At 44.9% G+C, this 25,681-nt stretch overlaps 1 protein-coding gene across 1 annotated transcript; it reads right to left on the reverse strand.

Annotated features, from left to right (window-relative positions):
• Nucleotides 1-1,889: 1,889 nt before the first annotated feature.
• KRT20 (keratin 20) lies at nucleotides 1,890-24,949 on the reverse strand. Its single transcript, XM_048517280.1, has 7 exons — nucleotides 24,515-24,949; nucleotides 17,725-17,807; nucleotides 15,014-15,170; nucleotides 14,019-14,180; nucleotides 12,742-12,867; nucleotides 4,119-4,339; nucleotides 1,890-2,007 (listed from the first exon to the last, which is right to left on the reverse strand). The coding sequence occupies exons 1-7, from the start codon at nucleotides 24,947-24,949 to the stop codon at nucleotides 1,890-1,892; spliced, it is 1,302 nt and encodes a 433-aa protein (XP_048373237.1).
• Between the last annotated feature and the right edge of the window lie 732 nt (nucleotides 24,950-25,681).

The following is a 25,681-nucleotide window of genomic DNA, read 5'->3' on the forward strand; positions in this document are numbered from 1 at the left end:
ATGTTTATGATGTACTGTAGTCAGTGGCATTTTATTAACTATTTTACTTAATCAAATAATGGAGTGATAATAAACACACAGTGGTACTACCTTCTGATTAATGCAACAGGTCAGTGTCAGGATATCCTAATCTAAGCACTATATTGTTAAGGGAGAGAGAGACCCAAAACAAGAACACTTAAAACGCTACACAGCAGTTGCTGCCACCAGCCCTGTTGTCTAACTCAACAGCCAGGAGCTAAAGGGGAAAGTTCCAGCCAGGGTTCGTTTTGGGGTATTTTAGTGGTTTTCCATTTTATGCCTGCAGGGGGTGCAGTTTTTAGGCTAGCGGCACCAAAATTGCAGCGTATCATCAGGAGACTGTCCTTATGCTACCCCCCAAGTTTGGTGAGGTTTGGTTCAGGGGGTCCAAAGTTATGGACCCTCAAAAGGGTCGCCTCCATCTCCTTAGCAAAGACTCTGGGCTTAGACTTGAATTTAGACTGGAGCCATCCGAAGACAAAAACACCTCCAAAATAAAGGGAATTTATTAAAATTGTGCAAGAACACCAATAAGAGAACAGCAGTGAAGAATAAAATAAGAAAACCTGTACCATGGAGGACTGACAAAACAGTAAAATCACATTAGTTCAAAAGGCAAAAATCAAAGCAAGACGTCACCAAATTCTAGCTGTATCCATCAACGTCACGCAGGCCACTTTATTAAAAGCAAATCTGAGGTGTCAGACAGCCATAGTTTCAGGCACCAGAAGCAGGCTTGTCAAGATCCAAAATGGTGAATTATTTTATGAATTCCAAATCACTTCAAAATGCATGCATTCTTTGGCTGTTCTCCCAGAATGCTTTCCTGGGATTAAACCCCATTAGTTAAAAAAAGCACTTACAAATAGACCTATTTAGGATTGTTCCATAAACTATGTCAACAGAGAACAGTCTGCTTCTGCAAACCTGTATCAAAAGATAGCTGTGGTATTCTATTCTGAGAAAAGCCCAACACTGCATAAGCCATTCTTACTTTGCTCCTGAATGCTGACACTTTTTCCTTTTTAAATTTACCTTTGCTTTATATAGGGAGAATCTCTGGTAATCTAAGAGAAGTTATTCAATTATTTATAGCTGTGAGGATAGAAAAGCTACATTAGAGGGAGTGCTTCAACATAATGCTCCTTCATTCTGCAATTATGCAGCCCATTCAAAAGCAAAGGCCGTTTCCGCACGGAGGTGAAAGCGGCTGGGTCGGCGCGTTTCGCGCCGATCCGACGACGCTGGGACCGTCCGCATGGACAGTCCCAGAAAGAGCCGGGACGATGACGCCACAGAGCGCCATCGCCCGGCCGACCCAGCATGTCCCCGGGCCTCCGGCACGTCGCCGAGGCCTGAGGACACCCCCCCGGCCCTGCGCGCCTGCTCCAGCATCGCGAGGGCAGGGCGTGTCCCCAGGCACCGCCGACGCGCCGGAGGCCCGGGACAAGGTAAGTGCAGGGAGGGTGGGGGGAGGCGCTTTGAAGCTGCTGCCGTTACGCGACGGCAGCTGCTTTAAGCCGGGCGCTCCTCGAAAAGCGCCCCAGCGCACTCTGGAACGCTGGCTTGGCGCCGGTCGGGCGGGCGGCGAGCGGCGGCGCTGGCGATGAGCTGCGCCCCCTGTGCGAATGGCAGCCTGGGGATGCCGTTTTTGCCGTCCCCAGGCCGCCATATTCCGCCCGTGCGGAAACGGCCAAAGATAGTGGGAAGAAAGAAAATAGTATATTATTTCTATATGAATCACATGATGATTCTCTTTGTAATTTGACTCTCTTGATACCTCTGTTGAAAAGCTTCATAGAGGCATAGAAATCAAGGGGTTTTTTGTAAGTAGCGTTAATACAAGGTGCATTTCATTTCATTGCTGGCTACATCTTCTCTTCTCTCATTCTGACTTGGGATGACACCACTTGTCCATCCACCATCTCTTCAACTACGGTCTTGATCTTCCGGACTCTGTTCTTTTCTGGAAATAAAAATACGTAGCTATTGAGTGCAGCAGGCAATTAACAGTGATATCAGTGTTGGTTCAATGTAGTAGTTTTTCTGACCCTACTAATTCTGGGTTGGCATTTTTACAAGCAGAAAGGGGAAATGCCTGAATTTTTAACAGGCTGCTTGAGTTGCTGATGTAGAGCAAGTACCATAGACAGTATCCTAGACGAGTCTTTTGAGGAGCAGCAGTGGCATATTGGTTAACAGCAGGTGTACGCTAGTCTGGAGGAGCCAGGTTTGATTCCCCGCTCTGCCGCCTGAGCTGTGGAGGCTTATCTGGGGAATTCAGATTAGCCTGTACACTCCAGCACATGCCAGCTGAGTGACCTTGGGCTAGTCATAGTTCTTCTGTGCTCTGTCAGCCCCACCTCACAGGGTTAGTCATAGTTCTTCTGTGCTCTTTCAGCCCCACCTTATGAATTATCTATTGACTTTATACTCAAACTAATTGCATATACCAATTAGTTCATTGCCTTGTGTCACTATATATACAGTCCATGTTTCTTAGGCTTGGCTGGCCTCAGATTTTTTAGTATTGAAGTGAATTCATCTCATGTTGGGTCTTCCTCTTTTCCTGCTTCCTTCAACTTTTCCTGGCTTTATTGTGTTTTCCAGTGACTCTTGTCTTCTGATGATGTTTTTGAAAGTATGGAAAATTATTTGTAAGACTACATTTGTTCAGTGTGAAATGATGAAATGAAATATCCTTGCCTTATAACGAATTTGAGGATTACAGCTCCTACCAGGAATGTGAAATGCCCTTTCCCCAAGTCAGTTATCTGTTCACTAAAGCACACAGGTTTCAGGAACTATTGTCATGCAATCAACTGCTGAAAAATGGAAAAGCCCCTGGATTAAATCTTTTTCAGCGGAAATCCCACAAAGTTTGCTATCAAAAAGAAGGAGGAGATATCTGATCTCTTACCTCTCTCGGCTTCTTCTTGTTCCCAAATAGCTCTGTTTTTTTTTAAAAAAGTAAAATAGATTTTGTAAACACATAATCCTGACTTTTAAGAGAAAGTTCTTGTTATTCTTGTCTCTTTGTCCGAGAAACTCAGGGCAACATGCATGGGGTTATTATCCCATTTTATCCCAACACCAGATATAGGCTAGATGGAGAATTATTGCCCTCAGATCACTCAGTGGGTGGAAGCCAGGCCTGCATCCACATGGGGTTGCAAAACTGTGCTCCTGACAGACCAGAAGCAACTAGTGGTATGGGAGCAGGTGGGAACAGCGAGCCATTCACTGCTGCATCTGCACCCTCAAACCTCTGCTCCCCCTTTCCCCCCATTATGTCTTCAAAGCCCTAATGTGTTGCAGATTGTGCTAGGCAGTCCCCCAGTAGGTTGCCAGCCTCCAGGTAGTAGCTGGAGATCTCCTGGGATTACAAGTGATTTCCAGGTGATAGAGATCAGTTCGCCTGGAGAAAATGGCTGCTTTGGAAGGTGAACTCTGTGGCATTATACCCTGCTGAAGTCACTCCACAAACCCCACCATCCTCAGGCTCCACTCCAAAATCTCCAGGTCAGTGGTATAGCTAGGAGGGTGAATGGGGGGGGGGGGAAGAGCCCAAATGCCACTTCCTACAGTCACATGTGGGGTGTATTGTAGGGCTGCCCCCCTCACAACTGTGCCCTCTAAGGTTGCCAGCTCTGGGTTTGGAAAGATCTGGAGATTTTTTAGGCAGACCCTGGAGAGGGCGGAGAGTATAATACCATAGAGTCTATGCTCCAAAGCCTCTATTTTTCTCCAGGGGAGAAAAATTCTCTCAGCATCTCCTCTGTTTTCCAGTGTCCTTCCTGCCAGATAGTGGCAGCTTGACAGGGTCTTCATCTTAAGCAAGCCTGTAGCCACACCGGATGGGTGGTGGGTGGGTAGCTTGAGAAGGACAACGCCCCTCCTCAAAAGTGCCGTGCCCCATCCCCAATGAGTACTCAATATGTTCTACATCTTTGCAATAAACCTGAAACATTTTTGTGTGATATACCACTTGGCTTAGAAGCGTAAGCATGGGATAAGTTCTGTACAGACACAGTACGGGTTGCTCTCCAAGGTGCTAAACTGGCCCCCAACATTTAAAAAATTGGCTACAGGCTTACTTGCTATCTTCTCCTTCCAGCAAGCGACGATAAGTGGCAATCTCTGCCTCTAGCTTGACCTTAATACCCAAGAGGGTACTGTACTCAGAATTCTGCCGCTCCATGTCCTCTCGCAACTGCAGCAGCTGGGCCTCCACATTCGCAATGGAAGCCTGTATTTGGGCCAAGGTCATCCCGTAGCGTGCTTCAATTTCTGCCACAGCATTCTCCGTATTTGTTTTCTACCAAAAGATATCAAATGTGAAAGTCAAGAGGACTGTCCAAGCTTTGTACATTAAATTACCATGTTGCCCATCTGTCTCAAACAACTCTAATTTTACTCCTGATATTCATAATCTTTCCACATTTGGTTGCAATTTGTCTGGTCTCCTCCTGAACAGACTATTTCAAGTTGGAACTCTGAGGCCCTTTCCACATGGGCCAATAAACCCTGGTTAACCACAGGATAAAACCCGTGTTGGGGGGGAACTATGCACGGATCCCGCTTCCAACAGTGGCATAGCTATCATGGGATGGGGTGGGGACAAATGTAATGGGTGGGCCCCCATTCGGTCACATGGGGGATGGAAAATCACCCCACATTGCTCTCCCTTCCCCCCTCAGCCTCCCCCAGCCTCACCAGGCCAAGCAGAAGCCATAGCCAGGTACCCCTCAACTGGTTTGTACTGGGACCGCTGCTGGTTCAGGTAAGTGGGGCATGGGGTGTGTGTGCCATTTTGCCCCATGCGCCATTTCCCCCCTTCAACTCTGGCTCCCAATTCAAGTCTGCTCCGCGGTTTCCCCCCAACCCTGTCTTTTCAAGAATCGCACTATCTGCTATTCTTTAGTTGTAACATGGATTGCAGCTGCTCACCAAGTGAATGGCTGCCTTCCCAGTTTTTAAAGGTCCTCCCTGCACAGCCATGCAGCATGGGAGGAGAGTTTTTTTAAAAAATACACACCTCTGTGCAAAGACATGACAGCAGCCCGCAATACTTTCGTGGGCTCCAGTCACTGCCTGCATGGAAGCATGCGAACAGGACAGGAGGGAGAATGGGTTCCTTTATCCCACCTGCAACCTGCTCTCCCTGTGCTTTGCGGAAAGGGCCTGACTCTTTGACATTCTGATACTTGGCACTGGAATAAGCAACTTTTCAGAAATGAAACAGGAGCTGAAAACAGGTTTTGTCACTCAGGAGAAGAAACAAGGCTCTTTTGAATGGGGTTTGGGGAAGAAGGTAAGGAAGAAACCCAAATATATGTTAAGTTGCCCCAGAGCTATGGTTCTAGAACAGTAATGCTTGAAACAAATGTGTGATGTAACTTGTGTGCACATTGCTGAAAAAGTGGTGTATCCAGGATATGGTTTTGTGAGCTGAAAGGGGTTTCTGGTTGCATAAAAGAGTTTGCCAGAATTCACAATGCCCAACCCTTTCAGTGACTTTTTCGGGAATGTTGCAAAAGGACTGAGAAGCTGTTGATCCTTTGGGCAATCTCTGATTGGCTAGTACCACCTAAGTGAATGATACAGGAATGATACAGCTTTATTTGCCCTTTGTGGCATCAAAACATAACAGGAACCCTGCTGGTTACAAACCATTCTGACATTGTATCCACTATGTTAGCCCTATCGATTTGAGAACTGACAAGAAATGAAACCTGTCCTCTTCTGTTGCTTTCAGGTGAAGATTTTGTTTTGTTTTGCTTGGCATTCCCTCTGCGATTTTTCCTCCCTCCCTAATGTTTTAACTGTTGTTTTTATCTTTTGTACTTATTTTCAACTCTGGTTTGAACTTGTTCTAATGATGTATTTGTATGTCAGTTCTAATGGCTTTTTAGAAAAGCTTTTAAAATCGGTCTGTTTTAATTTGTTAACTGCCTTGGTTGCCCTATTAATAATTGGTTGCCTGATTAGTAAATAAATAAATAAATAAAATGAATAAAACAGTAACCATTGGCTGCCGGAGCAGAAGCAAAGGGAAAGAGAATGGCTGTAGACAGGCATGAAAAAGGATAAAATTAAGAGGTTTTATAGGACAAAACTAAATCTGGATAACATGTAGTTCAGCAATAGTTATATCATTTAATGATGAATTCCAGCTGCACTATTCAGAAAGCTCTTCCATAATGTGCATTGCAGACTACCATTGGTGGGCATGAGTTTTCCCCCTGATCTTTGCAACTTTGCAAAACTTACACTGCAATGAGATAGGCACGTGGAGCAAAATTTAAGATCCTAGATTAAAGCTCAAGGAGCTTTTCCTTTGATCACTACCTTCAAGGAAGACCGAAGCCAAGAGTGTCATGGATGGCACCTAGATTGAGGTGCATTCTTAACTCCATGTAATGGCTACATAATATATGGATGGCAGTGGTGTAGCACCAAGGTGACAGTGGGTGCATGATGCACTGGGCACATTCTGATGTGGGGGTGTTCTGGGGGCATGTGGAGGCATGGCAAGGGTGCAGTGTGCACGCGTGCCCTGGCCGCAGTTCCCCCTCACTTCGCCCCGATGGATGGTGATTGTGTCTGGATGATTCAGATGTGTTCCTGTCAATGTAACTTCTCTTAGATATATGTACTTAGCCTGCTATATGTTACCACTGTTGTAATGGAACATTCTTTCCTTGATCTTCTTTCTATGGTTTCACACGCTTGGTAGATAACTAGGCTTATCCCTGACACTGTCTATTCCCATGGGAAATGGGATGTTTCCGTTGCTCCAATTCAATTTCAATAAGCCTTTATTGGCATATACACGATAATATAAAATACAGTTCCAGTTAAAAAGTGAATAGTAAAAAACTTCGTGTTTGTCATACATTCAGTTTACAAACTTCTGACAAAAACTTTGCCACTATAAGGCAACAATGAAAATCCTGACAATTTAAAAGCATAACTACTTTGTCTGATTCAGTATAATCAATCATAGGGTCTATAGCTTGGGATAGCAGGCTGGATCGGAGTTCTTGGTATAATATGCGTGAAAGGAATTGACATATTTGTTGGTGAACAAGATTTATTCGCCAAGCTCTGCAGTTGTTGATAGTCCATTGCTAACAGCCTCTCTTTAATGAGGGCAAAAGTTTCAGTAAAGGTTAGCATATTGAAGGAGTCACTGTCATAGCCCAGTTCCCCGATCTTTGCTGTAACTATTGTGCACCATTTTGAATGGTGGAGTTCACTCAAGGTAAGTTGGGTCAATGAGTTTCTGGAGCTTCGGTAGTGAATATTTAACCAGAATTTTATAATGATTAGCCAAATAGTGGCCTCTATAGAAATATTGGCCAGATTCTAAACATAAGACTGTGTATGGGACACAGTTTGGCATGCCAAATAATTTGTGCAAGAATTTGGAGTGGAATGATTTGATAATGCTGTTATTCGGAATTAGCCAAATAGGAGCTCCATAGAGTAGCTGGGCTCTCACCTTCGCTTGGAAGACTTGCAGAGCTGGGGGGATATATTGGTTACCCCTGGAGTAATAGAACCTCTTAATGGCTTAATACTTGAGATTGGAGCCAGACCAGTGCATATTTTAGATGAGTGGACCATGACAGGTTGTTGTTGAACCAGAGTCCTAAATACTTGAAAGTTGTTACTTGCTCAATATAATGGCCCTTTATCTTCCAGGTTTGCTTTTTGTTACTTTTCCCAAAGACCAGAATCTTAGTTTTATCATAGTTCACCTGCAAGTCATTTGTCTCGCAGAAGTCGATGAATTTATGCAGGAGTCTTGTTAAACCCACATGAGTGAGGGACAGTAGGGCTGCATCATCCGCAAATAGCAGAAGAGGGACATGCTTTGGGCCGATCTTAGGGCTATGCCCGTCCACCCGGGCCAGGGCTATGGGGAGATCATACAAGATGTTGAATAGTAAAGGGTTAAAAGCATGACGATGTTTGACTCCCTTTTTTACCTGGACCGGGTTTGATAGAAATCCCCTATGGTCTTTCACCTGGCATGAGTTTTGGGTGTGCAGTTGTTTAATCAGGAAGAGAAGTCTTGAGTCGATGTTAAGGGCTGCAAGTTTTCTCCAGAGTTTTTCTCTGTTCACCGGGTCGGAGGAATGCTCCCTTGAGGTCCAAAAAGGCCACACTTAGTTTGGAAGAGCTGTTCTTGGAGTATTTATTAGCTAAGTGGGCCAGGACATGGGCCTGGTCTAGTGTTGATTTCCCCTTGGAAAAGCTCACTTGTTCAGGGCCAATAATACTGTTTTGCATGACCCATAACTCTAATCTAGTCAGGAGAAGCTTAGCATATAGCTTCCCTATAATAGAGAGCAGGCTAATGGGTCGATAATTTGCTGGATCATTTTGGTCACCTTTTTTGAATATTGGGACCAGCACGGAGGAGGAGAGTCCATGTTCTCGCATTATCCCCTTCTCATTGATCCTTGTAAAGAGATTTGCGAGCAAGTCTGCCCACCATTGTGGATTTGCTTTCAATATTTCGGGGATAATGGCATCGCTGCCTGGAGCCTTGTTTGACTTTAAGTTCTGTATCAAGGGGATGATCTCTTGACAATTTACCGGATCCCAGCTTGGACCCACTGGGATTTCGCTGTCACCATTGGCTTGGATGGAGTTGGTTTCGGCAAACACTTTTGAGAAGTACTCACCCCATCTCTCTAAGGTGATATCTGCCCTAGGTGATCCCTGGGGATAGTTTGTCCTGTTTATTATTGACCAGAATTTCTTTGTGTTGTTTGTTTGGGATGCCTTTAACACCGATTCCCAATCAGCTACGATGCGGGCTTTGTGTTTTTGGCCCATGAGCAATTGTTTAGTTTCTCTGTTTTTGTTGTTGTTGTTTAGTTTCTCTGTTTTTTGTGAGGAGGAGGTCATGATGTGAAGAGCGATAATCATTGTAGAGAGAGCGTATCTGTTTATTTATTATTATACACTCTTTGTCGAACCAGTTTTTAGGTCTGTCACTAGATTACCTCGGTGTTCGTTGCCAATCATGTAATTTGGAAAAAATAGATTTTACAAGGGATTCAAACCCTATGATCGCCTCTTCAAGAACTAAGTTTTCGATTATCTTGCCTTTCATGGACAAAACTCCTTGGGAGCCTAAGATATCTATACACACCCCATCCATCCTTCCGTTCCACTTCAATCTAGTATATTGTGGGTAGGTTTGTTCGAGTGAGGAAGTATTTCTTCTATCCAATTCCAGGATAAGGTGGAGAGGAAGGTGATCACTCAGCAAGTAGTTGTCTACGGCAAAGAGATCAGTGCAACTTGCTATAAGGGGAGAGGTCAAGATGTAGTCTATTACACTGGAGCCCCTTGATGAAGTGAAGGTGTATTCTCCTGAGTTTGGGAATTGGATGAGCCCGTTTAGCCAGAGAAGGTTAAGCTGTGTGGCCATTCTGATCAAGCCTTTCCCAGCTTGGTTGCATATTTGATCCTTAGAGTGTCGGGCTTCTGGTGCCAATAAGGAGAGGAAGGGGTCTTCGTCCAGACCCTCTTCTCTCATCAAGTTCAGCAAGCTAGTGCCTACCCTTGCATTAAAGTCACCCACTAGAATAAATTCACACAGGGGGTTCTTGGACTTAAGGTCTAATATGTAAGATGTTAGTTTGTCCCAGTGGTCAACTGTTGCACTTTTTGCCAGGTTGCCTGGGATATAGGAGTTGACAAATACTATTTTCCTGTTTGTAAAGGTTAACAGGACAGCCTGTGCCAATGGGGGATAATTAGTTAGACTGGAGACAGCTATATTAGATGAAACGGCTATGGTCAATCCCTATGGGGCGACAAGGACGTCCTATTTGGTTCAGCAATCCTTGGGAGTCTATGAATATGCAGCCGTTTGGACGCTTTTCATCTCCTGTTGGCACGGGTAAGTTGACAATGAGTGGCTCATTGATGACTTCCATTTGGTACTCTTTCGGGGCAATGTTTATTTCTGCTTCGATTCTAGATAGCTCATGTGCCCAAGTTGGGCCAGCTGGAAATGACTGATTGTAAGTGGCTCTAAGTGCTGGGGGATCAAGCTCCAGCTCACCACCATCCTTTAAATCCTGGATGAGATTCATAAGTGAGGCCTCCTGGATTGTGTTTTCTGCTTCACATGTAATTTGACCCTCTGGATGAATCCTAGTAGTGGCAGCTTTTATGTAGCTTTGAACTTGTTGTAGGTTTGGTTCGTCTGTGGTCTTATTGTAGGGTCTAGCCCAGGGGTAGGGAACCTGCGGCTCTCCAGATGTTCAGGAACTACAATTCCCATCAGCCCCTACCAGCATGGCCAATTGGCCATGCTGACAGAGGCTGATGGGAATTGTAGTTCCTGAACATCTGGAGAGCCGCAGGTTCCCTACCCCTGGTCTAGCCATTGATGGAGAGTCTCTCTTGCTTCCTATGATGGGAAGAGGGGTTAGACATGCTGCTTCATGGATCATCAAACAGGGATCTGGATGTAAGAAAGAAAAGGTCTCTGGTTGTGCTTCTTGGGCCATCTTTGGGTTTGCAGGTTGTATTGTAGTTTTACCTGTAACAAAAGCTCCCAAGGTTGCTGAGGGAGTGACTTGTTTAGAGCTAACCATGCTATCTCTCTTGCTTTCCTGGAGAATTTTATCACTTTTGTATTTGGCTGGCTTTGCAGTCGGAAAAAGTGATTTTATCCAGGTGTCCTGGAAAACTCTGGTGGCAAATATCCCTTTCTTTTCCAGTTTTCCTTTGTTATACCTGTTTAATATTTGAGATGGAGTTTGGGATGATTTAAAAGTTAATAACACTCTTTGTGGGAGCCATTGGGAGAGAATTGAGTCCAGCACCTGAACAGATATCAGATCAAGGCTTTTCCTACATTCAGTGGCTCAAGTTGTTTATAGCTGAAGCCACTGTATTCCATGCAGGTCGGGTTCCCTTGTATTGGTATACTGAAAGACAAATCTGTCTATCAGACAGTCTAAGGTTGCTGATTTGGGAGTTTGGAGTAGAAGTCACTTTTCCCTGTGAGTAAGTCATTGTTGCCTGGTTATCTTTTGCAGAAAGGAGTGCTCGGTTCAGCTTGCAGTAACATCCTTCATCTCGTTTCTCTGGTTCACTAAGACCATTTGGGATTTGCTTTCTACAACTAGTATTCTCCCCCTTGATTAAGTCCGTCAATGAGTCCACACTGCTGTTGAGGTGGTTTAGGCGCTTAAATATTTCTTGGAGGGAAACTGCTATCAAATTGCAAAGCGTTAAGGGGTCTGTTGTGCTGTCGAGTAATTTCTCTGGTGGTTCTCCACTATCAAAAGAGGGAGGGGTAGGAGCAATATTCTCCGTTACATTTTCCCCTTCCTCCAAAAGTTCTTGGTCAAGTGGGGCATATCGGTTTGACACTAGCACATTAAGCTCATTACTTAAGGCAGTTCTTACATTCCTAGATGTGTAAAAGTCATTTATCTTAAGTTGTTTACTGGCCGGCGGAGAACAGCTGTCTTCAATCTCTCGCCGCCTCTTGCTGGGAGTCATTTGCAGTTTCTTCCAGCGCCTACTGATAGTTTATAACTGTCTTCAACCACCCCAACACGGTTCTGTTCCTCAGCTTGGGAGTGACCCGAAATTACAAATAATCTTTACAATAGTCTTTAAAACCTTGGACTTAACTTAAAATTGTGGGGGAGCGTTCATAGCTGCCTGGTCTGGTGAATTACCAGAACTGGAAACTGGGTGGGCACCTTAATTTAATTGATTAGTTAAAACTTCCCCTTAAGGCTTTGGGGATTCCGAAGCCTTAAGGCTTGGGGATTCTAAAACCAAAACAACAACGAAACCCAATAAAACAATAAAACAGTAAAACAATTTGCTAGCAGTTACTAAATTTTTTAAAAACCTTTTTTAAAAAAAGTTGAACAGACTCTAGTTACCCTAATAAAAGGACACTTGTATCAAGCCCAGCAATAAAATTGTTAAAAGTTAAAATAATACTAAAACTAAATTAAATTAAAGCCAATAGTAGCTAGAAGATAGTAGGTTTAAAAGTTTTAAAAAGACTCAAGTAACACAGAGCCCAGTCAAATGAGTGCAACTGGCATATCACCAGCATTAAGCAAGAATGATAAAACAATTTTAGATTAAAAGGAAGTGCTAGTAGATAAAAAGTGAGTGAGGTAAAAGAACTTTTAAAAACTTATCGTAGAAATGCGGAGGAGTGACCGCACGGAACGGCAGCCGGAATTCAGATTAGCCTGTACACTCCCATACCGTTTCCGTTGCTCCGTGGGGGGAAGACTCCAGGTGGCTTTACCTTTATCTGGCGCTGACCTTGGGGGGCTTAGGCTCCGAAATAATTCTCACAATCTTTGGGGAAACGGGAGGGGGGTTGTTTCTGAATAAAGGGGGTAGCAAAAGCCAGGTTCACCAGAACTGGCTTCTTGCAAGCTGGGTGCTTCGTTACCTTTCCAATAAATGTTGCTGATCAACGCTCCAGAGTCCGTTTATTGATTCAAGGCTCAAGACCTAACAAAGAGTATTGCTGCTTCTGTCTTGTCACCAGCAGACTGTTTTCCAGCTCACTCCAGATGTAGGAGCAAAAGCAGATGCGTATATGACTCCCTTCAAGGCCCTTCTACAGATAAGTGGGCAGCATTCTAAAGTATTATTTAATCAAGAACAACCATATCGTATAAGTTCAGGAAGCTTTACCAAGCTATGCTGGGTTTGGAGTTCAATCTCTAGGTCCTGGAGAACGCGTCGTCGGTCCGTAATCTCATTTCTGTTGCTCTCAACTTGCTGGGTGCTGGTGGTGATTTCCACATTCCACTCGTCAATCTGAAATGTGAAGAAGGAAAGGAAGATTAAAATAAATAGGAAATAAGTTGTAAAGTCGGCCACGTTTCCATCTAAATCTTGTGAAATCAGCAAGTTTAGACTGGAGTAATGCAGTGCAGAATTTTGCTCAGTCAGTTGATTGGTTGGATTAAAATTCTTTTGATTGAAGGTATCTCTGATGAATTGGGCAGTATATTTTTAAATCTGATATTTGTCATGCTGATTCCTTGGAGTCTGGCGCTCCCACCCCCTCTGGCCTCCTTTGAAGGCGAGCCTTGGGCGATGCCTCAGTTGATGGGGCTGAGGGGGACTCACCTTCACTCACAACCCTCTCCCTCCTGCCTGACACTTGCTCCCCAGAGGTGTGGGATAGGCCTGGCTTGTCCTCCCCAGAGTTCCCAGGAGTGGCCTTTTAAAGGAACCTCTGGGGGGGGGGTGATCCAGAGCTCACCTGGCCCCTCTGGGGCTCTATGGAGTTTGTGGCACAGGTACAAATGGGCTTCTGGCCTGGCCTTCCTCCTCCTGACACCGTGCCCTCCCCCAGCATCTCAGAGGGCATTAAGAAGGCCCGGACTGCCACTGGCATCAGCTGCAGAGGAGTCAGAAGGCAAGGCTCTCAACAGAACTCCCCCTCATTGTGCGGGGAAGGGCGGGGGTTTGCCCCAGGCACCATTTATTGCTGGTATGCCTTGGGGGGGAGAGAGTTTCATGGTGACTGGGCATGGCACAGCCCCACCACCTCCAAAAAAAGGTTTCCCGGTGGGTCGGCAAGGAAAGATAAGAAGTCTTATTGACTGTGCCGCAAGCCCCCTGTTGTTGCTGGCATAAGTCACCATCAGCAAAAAGGGAGTTCCCAGGCTGGAAGCCCCGAGGGAGTCAACTGTGCCCCTTGGAACGCTCCCTTAGGCACCTGTGCAGGCTTCTGTGACAGAAGAGCATCGACACAGTGGCTGCAGTGGTGCCTCAACTATGCAGCTCCTCAGCACTGGCGTGGATTGCCTCTGCAGTGGTGTATGTGCCTCTTATGCCATGTGAACTGGCAATGATGCCAGCATAAAAGTCATGCCAGCTGCATGGCCCCATGCTTCTCCCCACTGTTAATTTCTGACTCTTTCTTAGCCATGATCATGAGTCATTATAATGCCCATCACCTGTTTCTCAAACCGTTGCTTAGCTTCTTGACGGTGCTTGTCTGCCATGGCTTCGTATTGCTCCCGCATACTGTCCATAATCTGTCCGAGGTTAACACTTGGAGCAGCATCCACCTCCACTGTCACAGTGCCGCTCAGCTGCTGGCGCAGTCTCCCCATTTCCTGCAAGCAACAGTGCTGGTTATCAGCAGTCCATGTCGACCCATTTGGGCATTCCCATGAGGCAGTTCGGCGGCCTGAGATTTGAGTTTGACAAATGAGACTGCCTGTTTGTGTCTGTCCAACCGCCTCTGGGGAGAACCAACCGCTTACTAAGTAGAGCTTGTGCCCTCCTGCATTCATGCCAAATGCCATTGCCCTTGATGGCCTTCCAGAAAATGGACAGAAACTAAAGATTAAGTTAAAATAGGGAAACATACTCTGAATACTATGTGCAGTTTGGGCAGCTAATCATTTTTATATATGTGTGGACATGTGTGTGTATATATGTACACACACACACACAGAGAGAGAGAGAAAGAGAGAGAGAGAGAGAGAGAGAGAGATCCACTAGGTGGTCCACTAGGGCCAACAGCTGTTTAGGCTATTTGCAGACCTCAAGAATTTGTATTCAAATACACACACACATACATACACAATTATATGTAAGAAATAAGGGACCTTTGGACAAAGGCAAAGAGATGCAAAAGGGCCAGATGTGTCAATTGCAGACACTAATCATTACTTGAGATTGCACTAATCATTACTTGGGAAAGGGAAACCAAGAGAATGTGCTAAAAGCTCTTCCTCCTCCCCTATGGCCTTGATCTGATATCTCCCCCTTCCCTTTGGTTGCTTTCAACTTCCAAAAAGACAGAACAACAAAACCACAGGAAATTCTCACAGATTTTGCACTAATGGTGTTGTGAAGTCTTCATTTTACATCACCAAATAATCTATGGCTGGAGCTGAGAAAATTCCTAGATCTCAGGAGGTACAATAAGTCAATCACTCACCTCTTCATGGTTCTTCTTGAGGTAAGCCATTTCTTCCTTCAGCCCTTCCACCTGATGCTCCAAATCAGACTTTATCAGGGTCAGGTCATCAATTAGTCTCAGCAGCCCCGCCATGTCGTTTTCCACATTTTGTCTGAGCCTCAGCTCCGTCTCGTACCTGTTCGGTCAGAATATGCTCAGCATTTGCAGTCTTTATCAACAGATCTGACCATCTGACTTTTAAAACTGACTTCTTAACAGCAAACTCTGTTTTCCAGTAACTTTAGAAAGCTTCTCAGGAATAATTGTTTTGGTGATTATTGTGGGAGAGCATGTTTTAGTTAGAACACTGTTAAGGGTGGAACCAAAGGGGGGAAGGGAGAAACTGCATTGGAAAAGCAGTGTGCCAAAGGGGTTCAGCACACCTGCCCCTCTCTCTTCCACTCCAATTTTCCCCCTGCTGATGTTTTCTGAATTTGATTACATGAAGAAGAAGAACAAGAACAAGAACAAGAACAACAAGAACAACAAGAACAAGAAGAATTGGATTTATACCCCCTTTCTCTCCTATAGGAGACTCAAAGGGGCTTACAAACTCCTTTCCCTTCCCCCTCACAACAAACACCCTGTGAGGTAGGTGGGGCTGAGAGAGCTCTGAAGAACTGTTAGCCCAAAGTCACCTAGCTGGCCTGTGTTGAAGTGTACAGGTTAATCTGAATTCCCCAGAAAACCTCCACAGCTCAGGCGGCAGAGTGGGGAATCAAACCTTGTTCCTCCAGATCAACCTGCTCTTAACCACTACACCGGCCAATTCACTGCACCTGCTCCTTTTGGCTCCTTCCATACATGCAGAGATAACAATGCACTTTTCAATCCCACTTCTCCAGTTCCTTACAAGCAAGCTGGATTTTTTGCACAATGCTGGAATACCAAAAATCCCACTCTTTGCAAACAATTGTGAAAGTGGATTGAAAGTGCATTATTCTGCATGTGCGGAAGGGTCCTTTGTGTGCCACGTTTGCTCCATCTCATGCTGCCTCAGAAACTGTTAGCTTTCCTGACTGTAGCTTTTATCTCTTCAATGTTCAGATTTTTGAATGGGGAAGGGCGTAGCTCAGCAACAGAGCATTTGCTATAGAATCATAGTTGGAAGGGGCCATCTAGGCCATCTAGTCCAACCCCCTGCTCAGTGCAGGATCAGCCTAAAGCATCCCTGACAAGTGTTGATAGCAGGCAATATAGTCAGGCAGGGGGGCTATTTCTGCTGTGATCAGCTACAGAGCCCTACCAGTCATAATCTTGATATCATGCACAGCCCAGCCTCATGGAACAGATCAAGGGTAAGATAGGTGGCAGTCTTAATTCAAGGGTTTGATATCAAGAGGGTCTAATTGACACATGACATCATTCTTCCCCCTCCTGAGTTAAGAATGCGGAGCTTCAGACAATGATCTTCCAAAGTGAGTAACGACAGCCCAGCCTTGGGATTGCACGCTTGGCTCTGGTTCTCCAATGAACTTGCAAAGGTCTGCACCCAAATCTCCAATGAACTTGCAAATCTCATCAGCAAACCTGCTATACTGCCCTGCCCCTTCTTTCCTAACATTAAACTAATCTAAGAAACCTCCTGTCCAACTATTAAGGGTCATCAAGTCTCCAGAGGAGTAATTTTTCCTGTAACTCCTGTAACCCCAAATCCATGGCTGTTTGTACTTGGATTTCCTCCTTGCACCCAAGTTTGTTCTCTGGGAGAAGCACTGGCCATTTCTCCCACTCTCCTTGGATCTTTTCACTTCTGAAATGGTAAATATTGCCCTCCCAATACCTTCAATGATCCCTGCCCAACCTTTTATGTCTCAGGCCTCTTAATTCTGTGTGCTTGCAAGTGTATTTCTGTTATTTTTGATCCGGTAATAAAGTTATACTCTTTTTTGCCTCAATTTTGGGTTTGCATGGATTTCTTAGGAAACAGACCTCTGTATAAACTGGTGAAAGCCCCGATCCTCCTCTCTCATTGCTGGTCTGTTTCTAGCTAATTTCCCCAAACAATTAAAGGAACAGACCAGACTAATTCGGGTATCAGTGTTTGTCCAGCCACTGCTTGAAGACTACCAGTGAGGAGGAGTCCCTCACCTCCCTGGGCAGTCGATTCCCCTGCTGAAGTACTCTCACTGTAAAAAATAAAATTTCTCCTGATAACCAGCTGGTACCTTTCCGCCCATAATTTATACCCGTTCTTGTGAGTCCTGTCCTCGGCCTCCCTAGTTCCCTGCCCTCCTCTAAGCGACGCCCTTTCATATACTTCTAGAGAGTCATCGAATCCTCCCTCCACCTCCTCCTGTACAGACTAAACAGACTGCACACTTTGCATGCAGACATTCCTTGCTTTAATCTCTAGCATCTCTGGGATCAGCTAGTGGGTGATTCGAAAGACCTCCTCCTGAGACCCTGGATGAGGCAACATTGAACTTGACAGACCAAGGCCCCTTCCACACATGCAGAATAATGCACTTTCAATCTATTTTCAGTCCACTTTGAATCTGGATTTTATTGTGCAGAATAGCAAAACCCACTTTCAAACAATTGTGACAGTGGGTTGAATGTGCATTATTCTGCATGTGCAGAAGGGGCCCAAGGGTCTGAGTCAGTATAAAACAGCTTCATCTGTGCATTTACTTTCACTTCAACTTGCAGCTACCTCTATTTGCATTTCTTTCATCGCATGCACGTACTTTACTCGAAAATCATCAGCAGCCAGCTTGGTGTTGTCAATCTGCAGTACGAGTTGGGTGTTTTCTAGTCTCGCTGCAGTAATCTGAAAAACAAGTGGGCACAGACACCAAAAAGGGGTTGTCATTAATCTTAAGTCAGCAAGCCAGCTCAGAAAATGTCGTCAGAAGGACTGCATAAGAGAAAGTACGGTATCTTTATTATTTCAGCAGTTCTTGGTAAAACCAGTAGCTTCTCAAGATTTGTCCAGGTGTGCAGCTTCCGGTACTGATGGAGAGGTGTTGTAGTATTCAGCTAAGCATGCCCAAGGAGAAGATAGGTATGGAGTTTCCTGGCCCATTCTGTCCAGGAAACCAGAACGCGCAGAAGTGCAGAGGCAGAGCTACCGGGGGACGGGGAGGTGCGTGTTGCACCAGGCGTGCGCCTGTGGGCAGAAAACCACCCACAGCGCCCCCCTCCCACCCCTCCATGGTGCCCCGCACACACACTTACCTTTGTGAAAATGGCCTGGGGGGAACTACACTTCCCAGGAGACCTTGCGAGCCCCAGGGTCTCATAAGAAGTGTAGTTCCTACCAGGCCATTTTCAGCCTCAAGGGAACAGGCTGCTTCTCCAGCCTGCACTGTTTCACAAAAATAAGTGTGTGTGTGGGTGAGGGGGTCACCATGGAGGAGGGGCAGAAAGCACAGAGTGCACACCGGGTGCATTCTGGCTCAACTACACCTCTGCAGAAGTGCCCCACATACCTGCAGGACTTCAGATCAACACTGAAATGTTTAGAATCTTTGGAAGTGGCCCTCTAGTGCTTGAAGGTGACTGAACATGGAAATCTTCAACCACATTTTTTGGAAGGAGAGTCTTTTGCTCCACCCCAGTCAATACATGGAGCTTGCTGTTTTGCTGTGGCTGAGGAAGTATATGTGTGTGCCATCAAATCATGGCTGACTTATGGTGACCCTGTAGGGTTTTCAAGGCAAGAGACATTTGGAGGTGGTTTGCCATTGGCTGCTTCCGCATCGTGACCCTGGTATACTTTGGAGATTGCCTATCTAAATACTTGAGTTCCCAGCTATCTCTTAAAGAAAAGAAATCTCTATCCTTTTTCATCATGGACACCTGCCTTTTGACCTTACAGCTCTTCAACAAAGGGCTGGAGATTTCCTTTACAAAAGAAAGAAAGAAAGAAAAGAAAGAAAGAAAGAAAGAAAGAAAGAAAGAAAGAAAGAAAGAAAGAAAGAAAGAAAGAAAGAAAGAAAGAAAGAAAGAAAGAAAGAAAGAAAGAAAGAAAGAAAGAAAGAAAGAAAGAAAGAAAGAAAGAAAGAAAGAAAGAAAGAAAGAAAGAAAGAAAGAAAGGGGGCCAACACTGCTTAGCTTAGCCTCTTAGATCTGACAAGATCAGGGTAACTTGTGACTATCTAGGTCAGGTGATAGTTACCTCCCAACAAACTGACTCACCCAGTATACACAGACATTCACTAACAACACAGTGGGACCATGTGTGAATTCAGGGGCGTAACGAGGCAGCCCTGGGCAAACTGTAGCCCTGGGCAAAACCTGAGTTGGATCCCCCCCCCCCCCGCATGGGCGGCCACTCCACCACGACCAAATTTTTTTTGCACCAGGACATTGGTGCCTTCAGGGGGTGCATTTTTAGACATATCAGCACCATATTTTCAGCATATCATCAGGTGACTGTCCTTATGCTACTCCCCACGTTTGGTGAGGTTTGGTTCAAGGAGTCCAAAGTTATGGACTCCCAAAGGGGGTGCCCCATCCCCCATTGTTTCCAATGGGAGCTAACAGGAGATGGGGGCTACAGTTTTGAGGGTCCATAACTTTGGCCCCCCTGAACCAAACTGCACCAAACTTGAGGGGTATCATCAGGGCAGTCTCCTGATGAGACCCTGAAAGTTTTGAGACTGTGCCTTCAGAAATGCCCCTAATATAGCCTACAGCCCCTACATGGACAGCAATACAGAAAACTCAATGCAGAACAAAGATTCTTGGGCAAATTTCTGGGATGTTCCTGCAGGGGGCGCATTTTTGGATGTATCGGCACCAAAATGTCAGGGTATCATCTGGAAACTGTCCTTATGGTACCCCCAAAGTTTGGTGCAGTTTGGTTTAGGGGGTCCAAAGTTATGGACCCTCAAGGGGGTTCCCCATCCCCCATTCTTTGCTAAGGAGATGGGGGCTACCTTTTGAGGGTCCATAATTTTGGACCCCCTGAACCAAACTGCACCAAACTTGGGGTGTGCCATCATCTCCAGATGATACCCTGAAATTACGCCAGTGTGTGAATTTATCAGTGCTAAAGGAGATGAGCTCAGTTTTTAAGAAGTATGAAAGAAACAGTGCATTCTTGGTTAAACAGCAGTGTCATTCTTCATGACCCTATTCAGAGTTCTGTACTGCTTCCTAGGGACTTATACTCAAAAACAGACAATGGGAAAGCCAACAGAAGATAGGAGGGGAATGGCAGAGTTTGGAAGAGGTGGACCTGAGGATATACTGGAACTTCTGAGAATGGCAGTGGGGGAGGGGAGGGGCACTGGGAGAGTGGCTGCCTCAGCTGGTGAGCTTTCAGTGGTCTCACCAACCCAGATTGGCATGGGGAGGATGTGTGATTCACCAAGCACAGGTTGGTGGCTGGACTGGCCAGCCTGCAATGGGTTCTCCAGGGAAGATTGGGAGCTGAGTGGTCGGGTGCACTGGCCCATCTGCCATGGGTTCAGCAGGACAGATCGGGAGCAGAGGTTGTTTAGGTCCCTGGACTGGCAAGCCTGCAGCAGGCTTGGCAGGCAGGATCGAGAGCGGGGCTGAGGTGGGGAGGTTTCCCCCCTGAAAAACTTTCTCAAGGGGCCAGATCAGGCCCCTGGGCCACGTTTTATATCATGGCATGCAGTCCGCCTTCCAAAGTAGCCATTTTCTCCATGATCTCTATTGCCTGGAGATCAATTGTAATAGCAAGAGATCTCCAGGCCCCAGCTGGAAGGACTGGGGGCAGCTAAACTGCAGAGAAATTTGCTTTAGGGAAGTCTCTGCTGCTGTGCTGTATTGGGAATGATATGCATTGTAACCCATACAAGTGAGACCCTGCGGTGAAGCTACTTTAATCTGGGCATTTACTACTTTCTAAAAATTGATAGTTGGACTGAGTTTTTAAGGAACAGTTTGAAATTACCATGAACTTAGAAACGGATGAGAACTTTAAACACTCCACACCTCTTGTTTCAACAAATGGCACCTCCCTGTTATGTATTTACTACTAGGTAGGTGCAGTTAAATGGCATAGATTACCTTATTAACTACAACACGATGATAAGAAGGGTGAAATAAGTGACTCAAATAGCCCACATAAAAGACAGTCGAAACTGACTTTTGGAATTTAATTAAAATTTTCATTTGTGCATTCAATGAGCCAAGGAAACATTACCCATCTGAAGTGAAAATCAGTAATAATAATAATAATAATAATAATAATAATAATAATAATAATAATAATAATAATAATAATAATAATAATAATAATAATAAAATTATTATTGTGATTGTACCATCAACATATTTTATTTTATTTAGAATATTTATATGTCACTTCTCTAAAGACCTGCTTGAGGCAGCTCAGAAAGCAAAAATAATACACCGAAGTGATAAGAACAGACATGTTCAAAACCAACATTGTGTGTGTTTGTGCTCCGAAATAACAACTGACTCAGGCGATTCCATAAGGTTTTCAAGGCATTCAGAGGTGGTTTGCCATTAACTGCCTCTACATGGGCTGAGAGAGTTCTGAGAGAACTGAAAGAACTGTGACTGGCCCAAGGTCACATAGTAGGCTTCCTGTGAAGGAGTGGGGAATCAAATCTGGTTCGTAAGATTAAAGTCTGTCGCTCTTGACCACTATACCACTTTGGTTCTCAAAAACAACATTATTTAGCCTGATATCCACATATAGCTTTCAGGCTAAAAGTAACCATAAAAACAAATTCAAAAATGTAGAAAGTTACATGACGCTTCACAGAATTTTGTATATAAAAAAGTGCCTTGTCATTTCTAGATATCAACTTCTTTGTCTACTGATTTTATTCTGGGTTCCCACATGTTTATGGGCCTAAGGCAGTGATGGCAACCTTTTAGAGACCAAGTGCCCAAATTGCAACCCAAAACCCACTTATTTATCACAAAGTGCCAACACAGCAATTTAACCTGAATACTGAGGTTTTCGTTTAGAAAAAATGGTTGGCTCCAAGGCGTGCATTACTCAGGAGTAAGCTTGTGAAGCAACTGTGCAACACTTCAAACGGATGAATCACGACCCTAGGAGGGTTTACTCAGGGTTTACCCATTGCCAGCAACCGAGCTTACTCCCAGGTAAAGGATTGCGCTTTAGTTCTTCCCATGAAAATCAGTGGGGGTTAACAGTGCTTAACAGGGTTACCTACACTGCTTCCCCAAAACTAGGTCTTAGGTTTTATGCTAATAATATCCCTGAAATAATTACACTATTATCACACTGGGGGCCTGGCAGCGGAAGGGGAAGGGGTAGTGGTGTGGGGAGAGAGGGAAGTAAAACTTTCGCTTTCCGAAACCCAATAAACCCCCCATCACAAAATAGAAGTAAAAAGGCAGTCAAGGAAGGGAATCCTAAGCAACAATGCTGTGCAAGGGGTGGGATAACTTCAGGAAAGCTAAATTGGTGGAGCAGCCATCTGATCTGCATTTTTCACATGTCATCACAGCACTTGACTTCCCACAAAAATGCAACAGGAACAGAAAAATAAAAGCAGTTCTAGCAAAGACCTTCTTTTTTAAAAATCTTAACTGTATCTCGGTTCTTCCACCCTAGGCTTGATCTGCCCAGGCGATCTGCCCCCCCCCCTTGGGCAGCAGCCACCCAAGAGCACAGACACCAGGCCCACCAACCGAGTCCTCCCTGCTTGCCGTGGTGCATGCACATTGTGCCCAGCAGCCCAGGTCAGCCTGGATGTGTGTGTGTATGTGGGATGATTCCCCCACCCCCCGCCATGACGAACTCTGTGCGTGCGTGCGTGCGTGCGTGCCTACAGAGAGGGCTCTGAGTTCCACCTCTGGCACGCATGCTATAGGTTTGCCACCACTGGCCTAAGGTAATGAATAATCTGTGTCTGGATACCTCCCTGTTGAGACTATTAAACTGTTCATAGTTTGTTGGTTGATAGCATAGAATGGCTTGGACCACATGCTTGATTCTGTATTTAGAACATAGTCATTGGAGACGCTGATTTTGTACCGTAGTTCTTCCTCATGGCCTGGTGTTATTGCCAATGTTGTTTAACATGTCCTTGGAGCTGCTGGGAGAAATCGGCCATGGTGTTGGAGTTGGGTGTCAGCAGTGGCACCCGGCATTATATTTCTTAATCTAATTATCTAGGGATGGGCCACCTCAGTCATCCACTTGTGCCTGCAAACCATGATGATGTGGTTGAGATTAAACTAACTGAAACTGTGCTTGCAGGTTTTATTTATTTAGAAGAAGTAGTAGTGTTGGTTTCTATACCCCACTTTTCTGTACCATATGAGGAGCTCTGTGGCGCAGAGTGGTAAGCTACAATACTGCAGAGAAAGTTCACAACCTGAGTTCAATCCCAACAGAAGTCAGTTTTAGCTGGTTCAAGGAAGACTCAGCCTTCTATCCTTTTGAGGTCAGTAAAATGAGTACCCAGCTTGCTGGAGGTAAAGTCCAGATGACTGGGGAAAGCAATGGCAAACAACCATGTAAACAAAGTTTGCCTAGTAGACATCATGGTGTGACATCACCCAATGGGTCAGTAATGACCCAATGCTTGCACAGGGTATGACCTTTACTGCTAATTTTTTTCTCTACCATGAGGAGTCTCAGAGTGGCCTATAGTCACCTTCCCTCCCTTCTTTCCCCAGACACCTTGTGTGGTAGATGGGGCTGAGATAATAATGAGAGAACTATAACTAGCCCAAGGTCATTCAGCCAGCTTCATGTGGAGGAATGGGGAACCAAAACTGATTCTGTAGATTAGAGTCCACTGATCTTAACCACTACACCATGCCTTTTCCACTAAGACTCAGTGTGGATTACATAATATAAAACAATGCAATCATACACAATCTGTGTATCTATTAGCAAGGTGTGAAAACTGCCCCCATCTGTGGTATCCTAAATCCATGGATCAGGGCCACACAGAGGCTAAACAGACTTTTCTGCAAACAGACTTGGGGGACTCTGCAGATTGGCAGAAAGACCTCCATTAAAATTAAAAATTGAAAAAGCATTGTCTGCCCTCCCTCTCTTATCAGTAATATGTGATCAGAATATATCTTCAGATCCTCTGAAGATGCCAGCCACAGATGCAGGCAAAACGTCAGGAGAAAATGCTGCTAGAACACGGCCATACAGCCCGGAAACCACACAGCACCCAGTGATCCCAGCCGTGAAAGCTTTCGACAATAGATCAGAATATAGTTCATCAATTTCAAGAAGGCCTGTTAAATGTGGCTGATGCTGGAAAATAGTGAACTGTGATTTTTGAAAAGGTTTGTTTTACCTATGTTTTACTCCACACCAGAAAAATCCATTTGTGACGGTTTCACAGTGTTACCATTGTGTTATCCATGAGCTATTATTGTGTTATCCATGAGCTATTATTGGTCAGAGATGAAAGACAATCTGTGATCTTTATAAAGACAGAGCCAGCCACTACAAATGTATAAGAAGCCATTATATAGCAATTTGTACCAACTCACCATACTGCTGTTTGGAAATAAACAATACCTTACCTGGTTTTGGAGGTCTTCAATAGTTTTGTAATAGGCAGTGTAGTCTTGCCTAGCGGCAGGAGAGCTACTTGCATACCACTCCCGGATCTGCTTTTCAAGATGGGTGTTGGAAGTTTCCAAGGAGCGCACTTTTTCCAGGTATGAAGCTAAGCGGTCATTCAAATTCTGCATGGTCACTTTCTCATTGCCAGCAAGAAGTAGGTCATTGGTGGAAGTGCTGGACTGAAAACCACCCCCAAAGCTACCCCAGGAGCCACCACCATAGTTGACCCCAGTGGAGATGCGGGTTCCGTAGCCACCAGCTCCTCCATGGACACTGGGGGGTCGGTATTTTTTGATGGATGTTTGTCTGTAGACAGTACTGCCTAGGCTTTGCCCGATGGGTTGGAGAGTAGAGCTTGTGCTCCTTAAGTAGTTATTGCTGGAGAAAGACATTGTTGATTTAAAAAAAAATCAAATACCACAGGCACTATCGATTTCAGTGCTTTGCGTATTGTAGAGAGTGTTCTATAGGACAAAGATTCTGGCCCTTTATACTTTGGGTACATACGAGAGGCTTGGTGGTGTTAAACTCCACCTCTGCTGATAAACTGTTACGGTAGGGTTGGTCCTTTCACCATTTTGCCACCACCGAGTCGCCTGGCAGTAAAAGATAATTCAGTATTCAACTGTACTTTGGTACAAAGTCCTAAGGGGCCCTGTTTCTTTGTGATTGTTTAAAGCAGAGATGCAGGCTTTTGAATGATTTATTGCCCTACACCTAGCTTTATTACCTGCCAGTATCCTGGACAAACTAACAAGCAGTAGGTGTCAATACATAGGAGAGCTGGAAGCTATCCTTGTTTGGAGAAAAAAAGTCCCTTAAACATGAATTCACCTTTAATTTGACTCTTTAGTTCCATAGAAATAGGGATCTGGATCTGTGAAGCTAGCAGTTTTGATCCATATTCAGTCAAGCAGGAAGTTCACATGGTACAGTAATACAGTTCCCATGCAAGATGCTTGACATTGTTTAGAATGGTTTTGCTTCCGGAACAAGTGGGGCCACAGTGTTCTTACTTTACAAATCCCCCTTTATATTTCCTTTGGGGGCATTGGGGGCATGCCAAAGCCTGTAAAACTACGGAGAGATTCTTAAAAGTATGTGTGCATGCCATCAAGACACAG

Source organism: Sphaerodactylus townsendi, linkage group LG15 (genome assembly GCF_021028975.2).
Source record: "Sphaerodactylus townsendi isolate TG3544 linkage group LG15, MPM_Stown_v2.3, whole genome shotgun sequence".
Classification (NCBI taxonomy): Eukaryota; Metazoa; Chordata; class Lepidosauria; order Squamata; family Sphaerodactylidae; genus Sphaerodactylus; species Sphaerodactylus townsendi.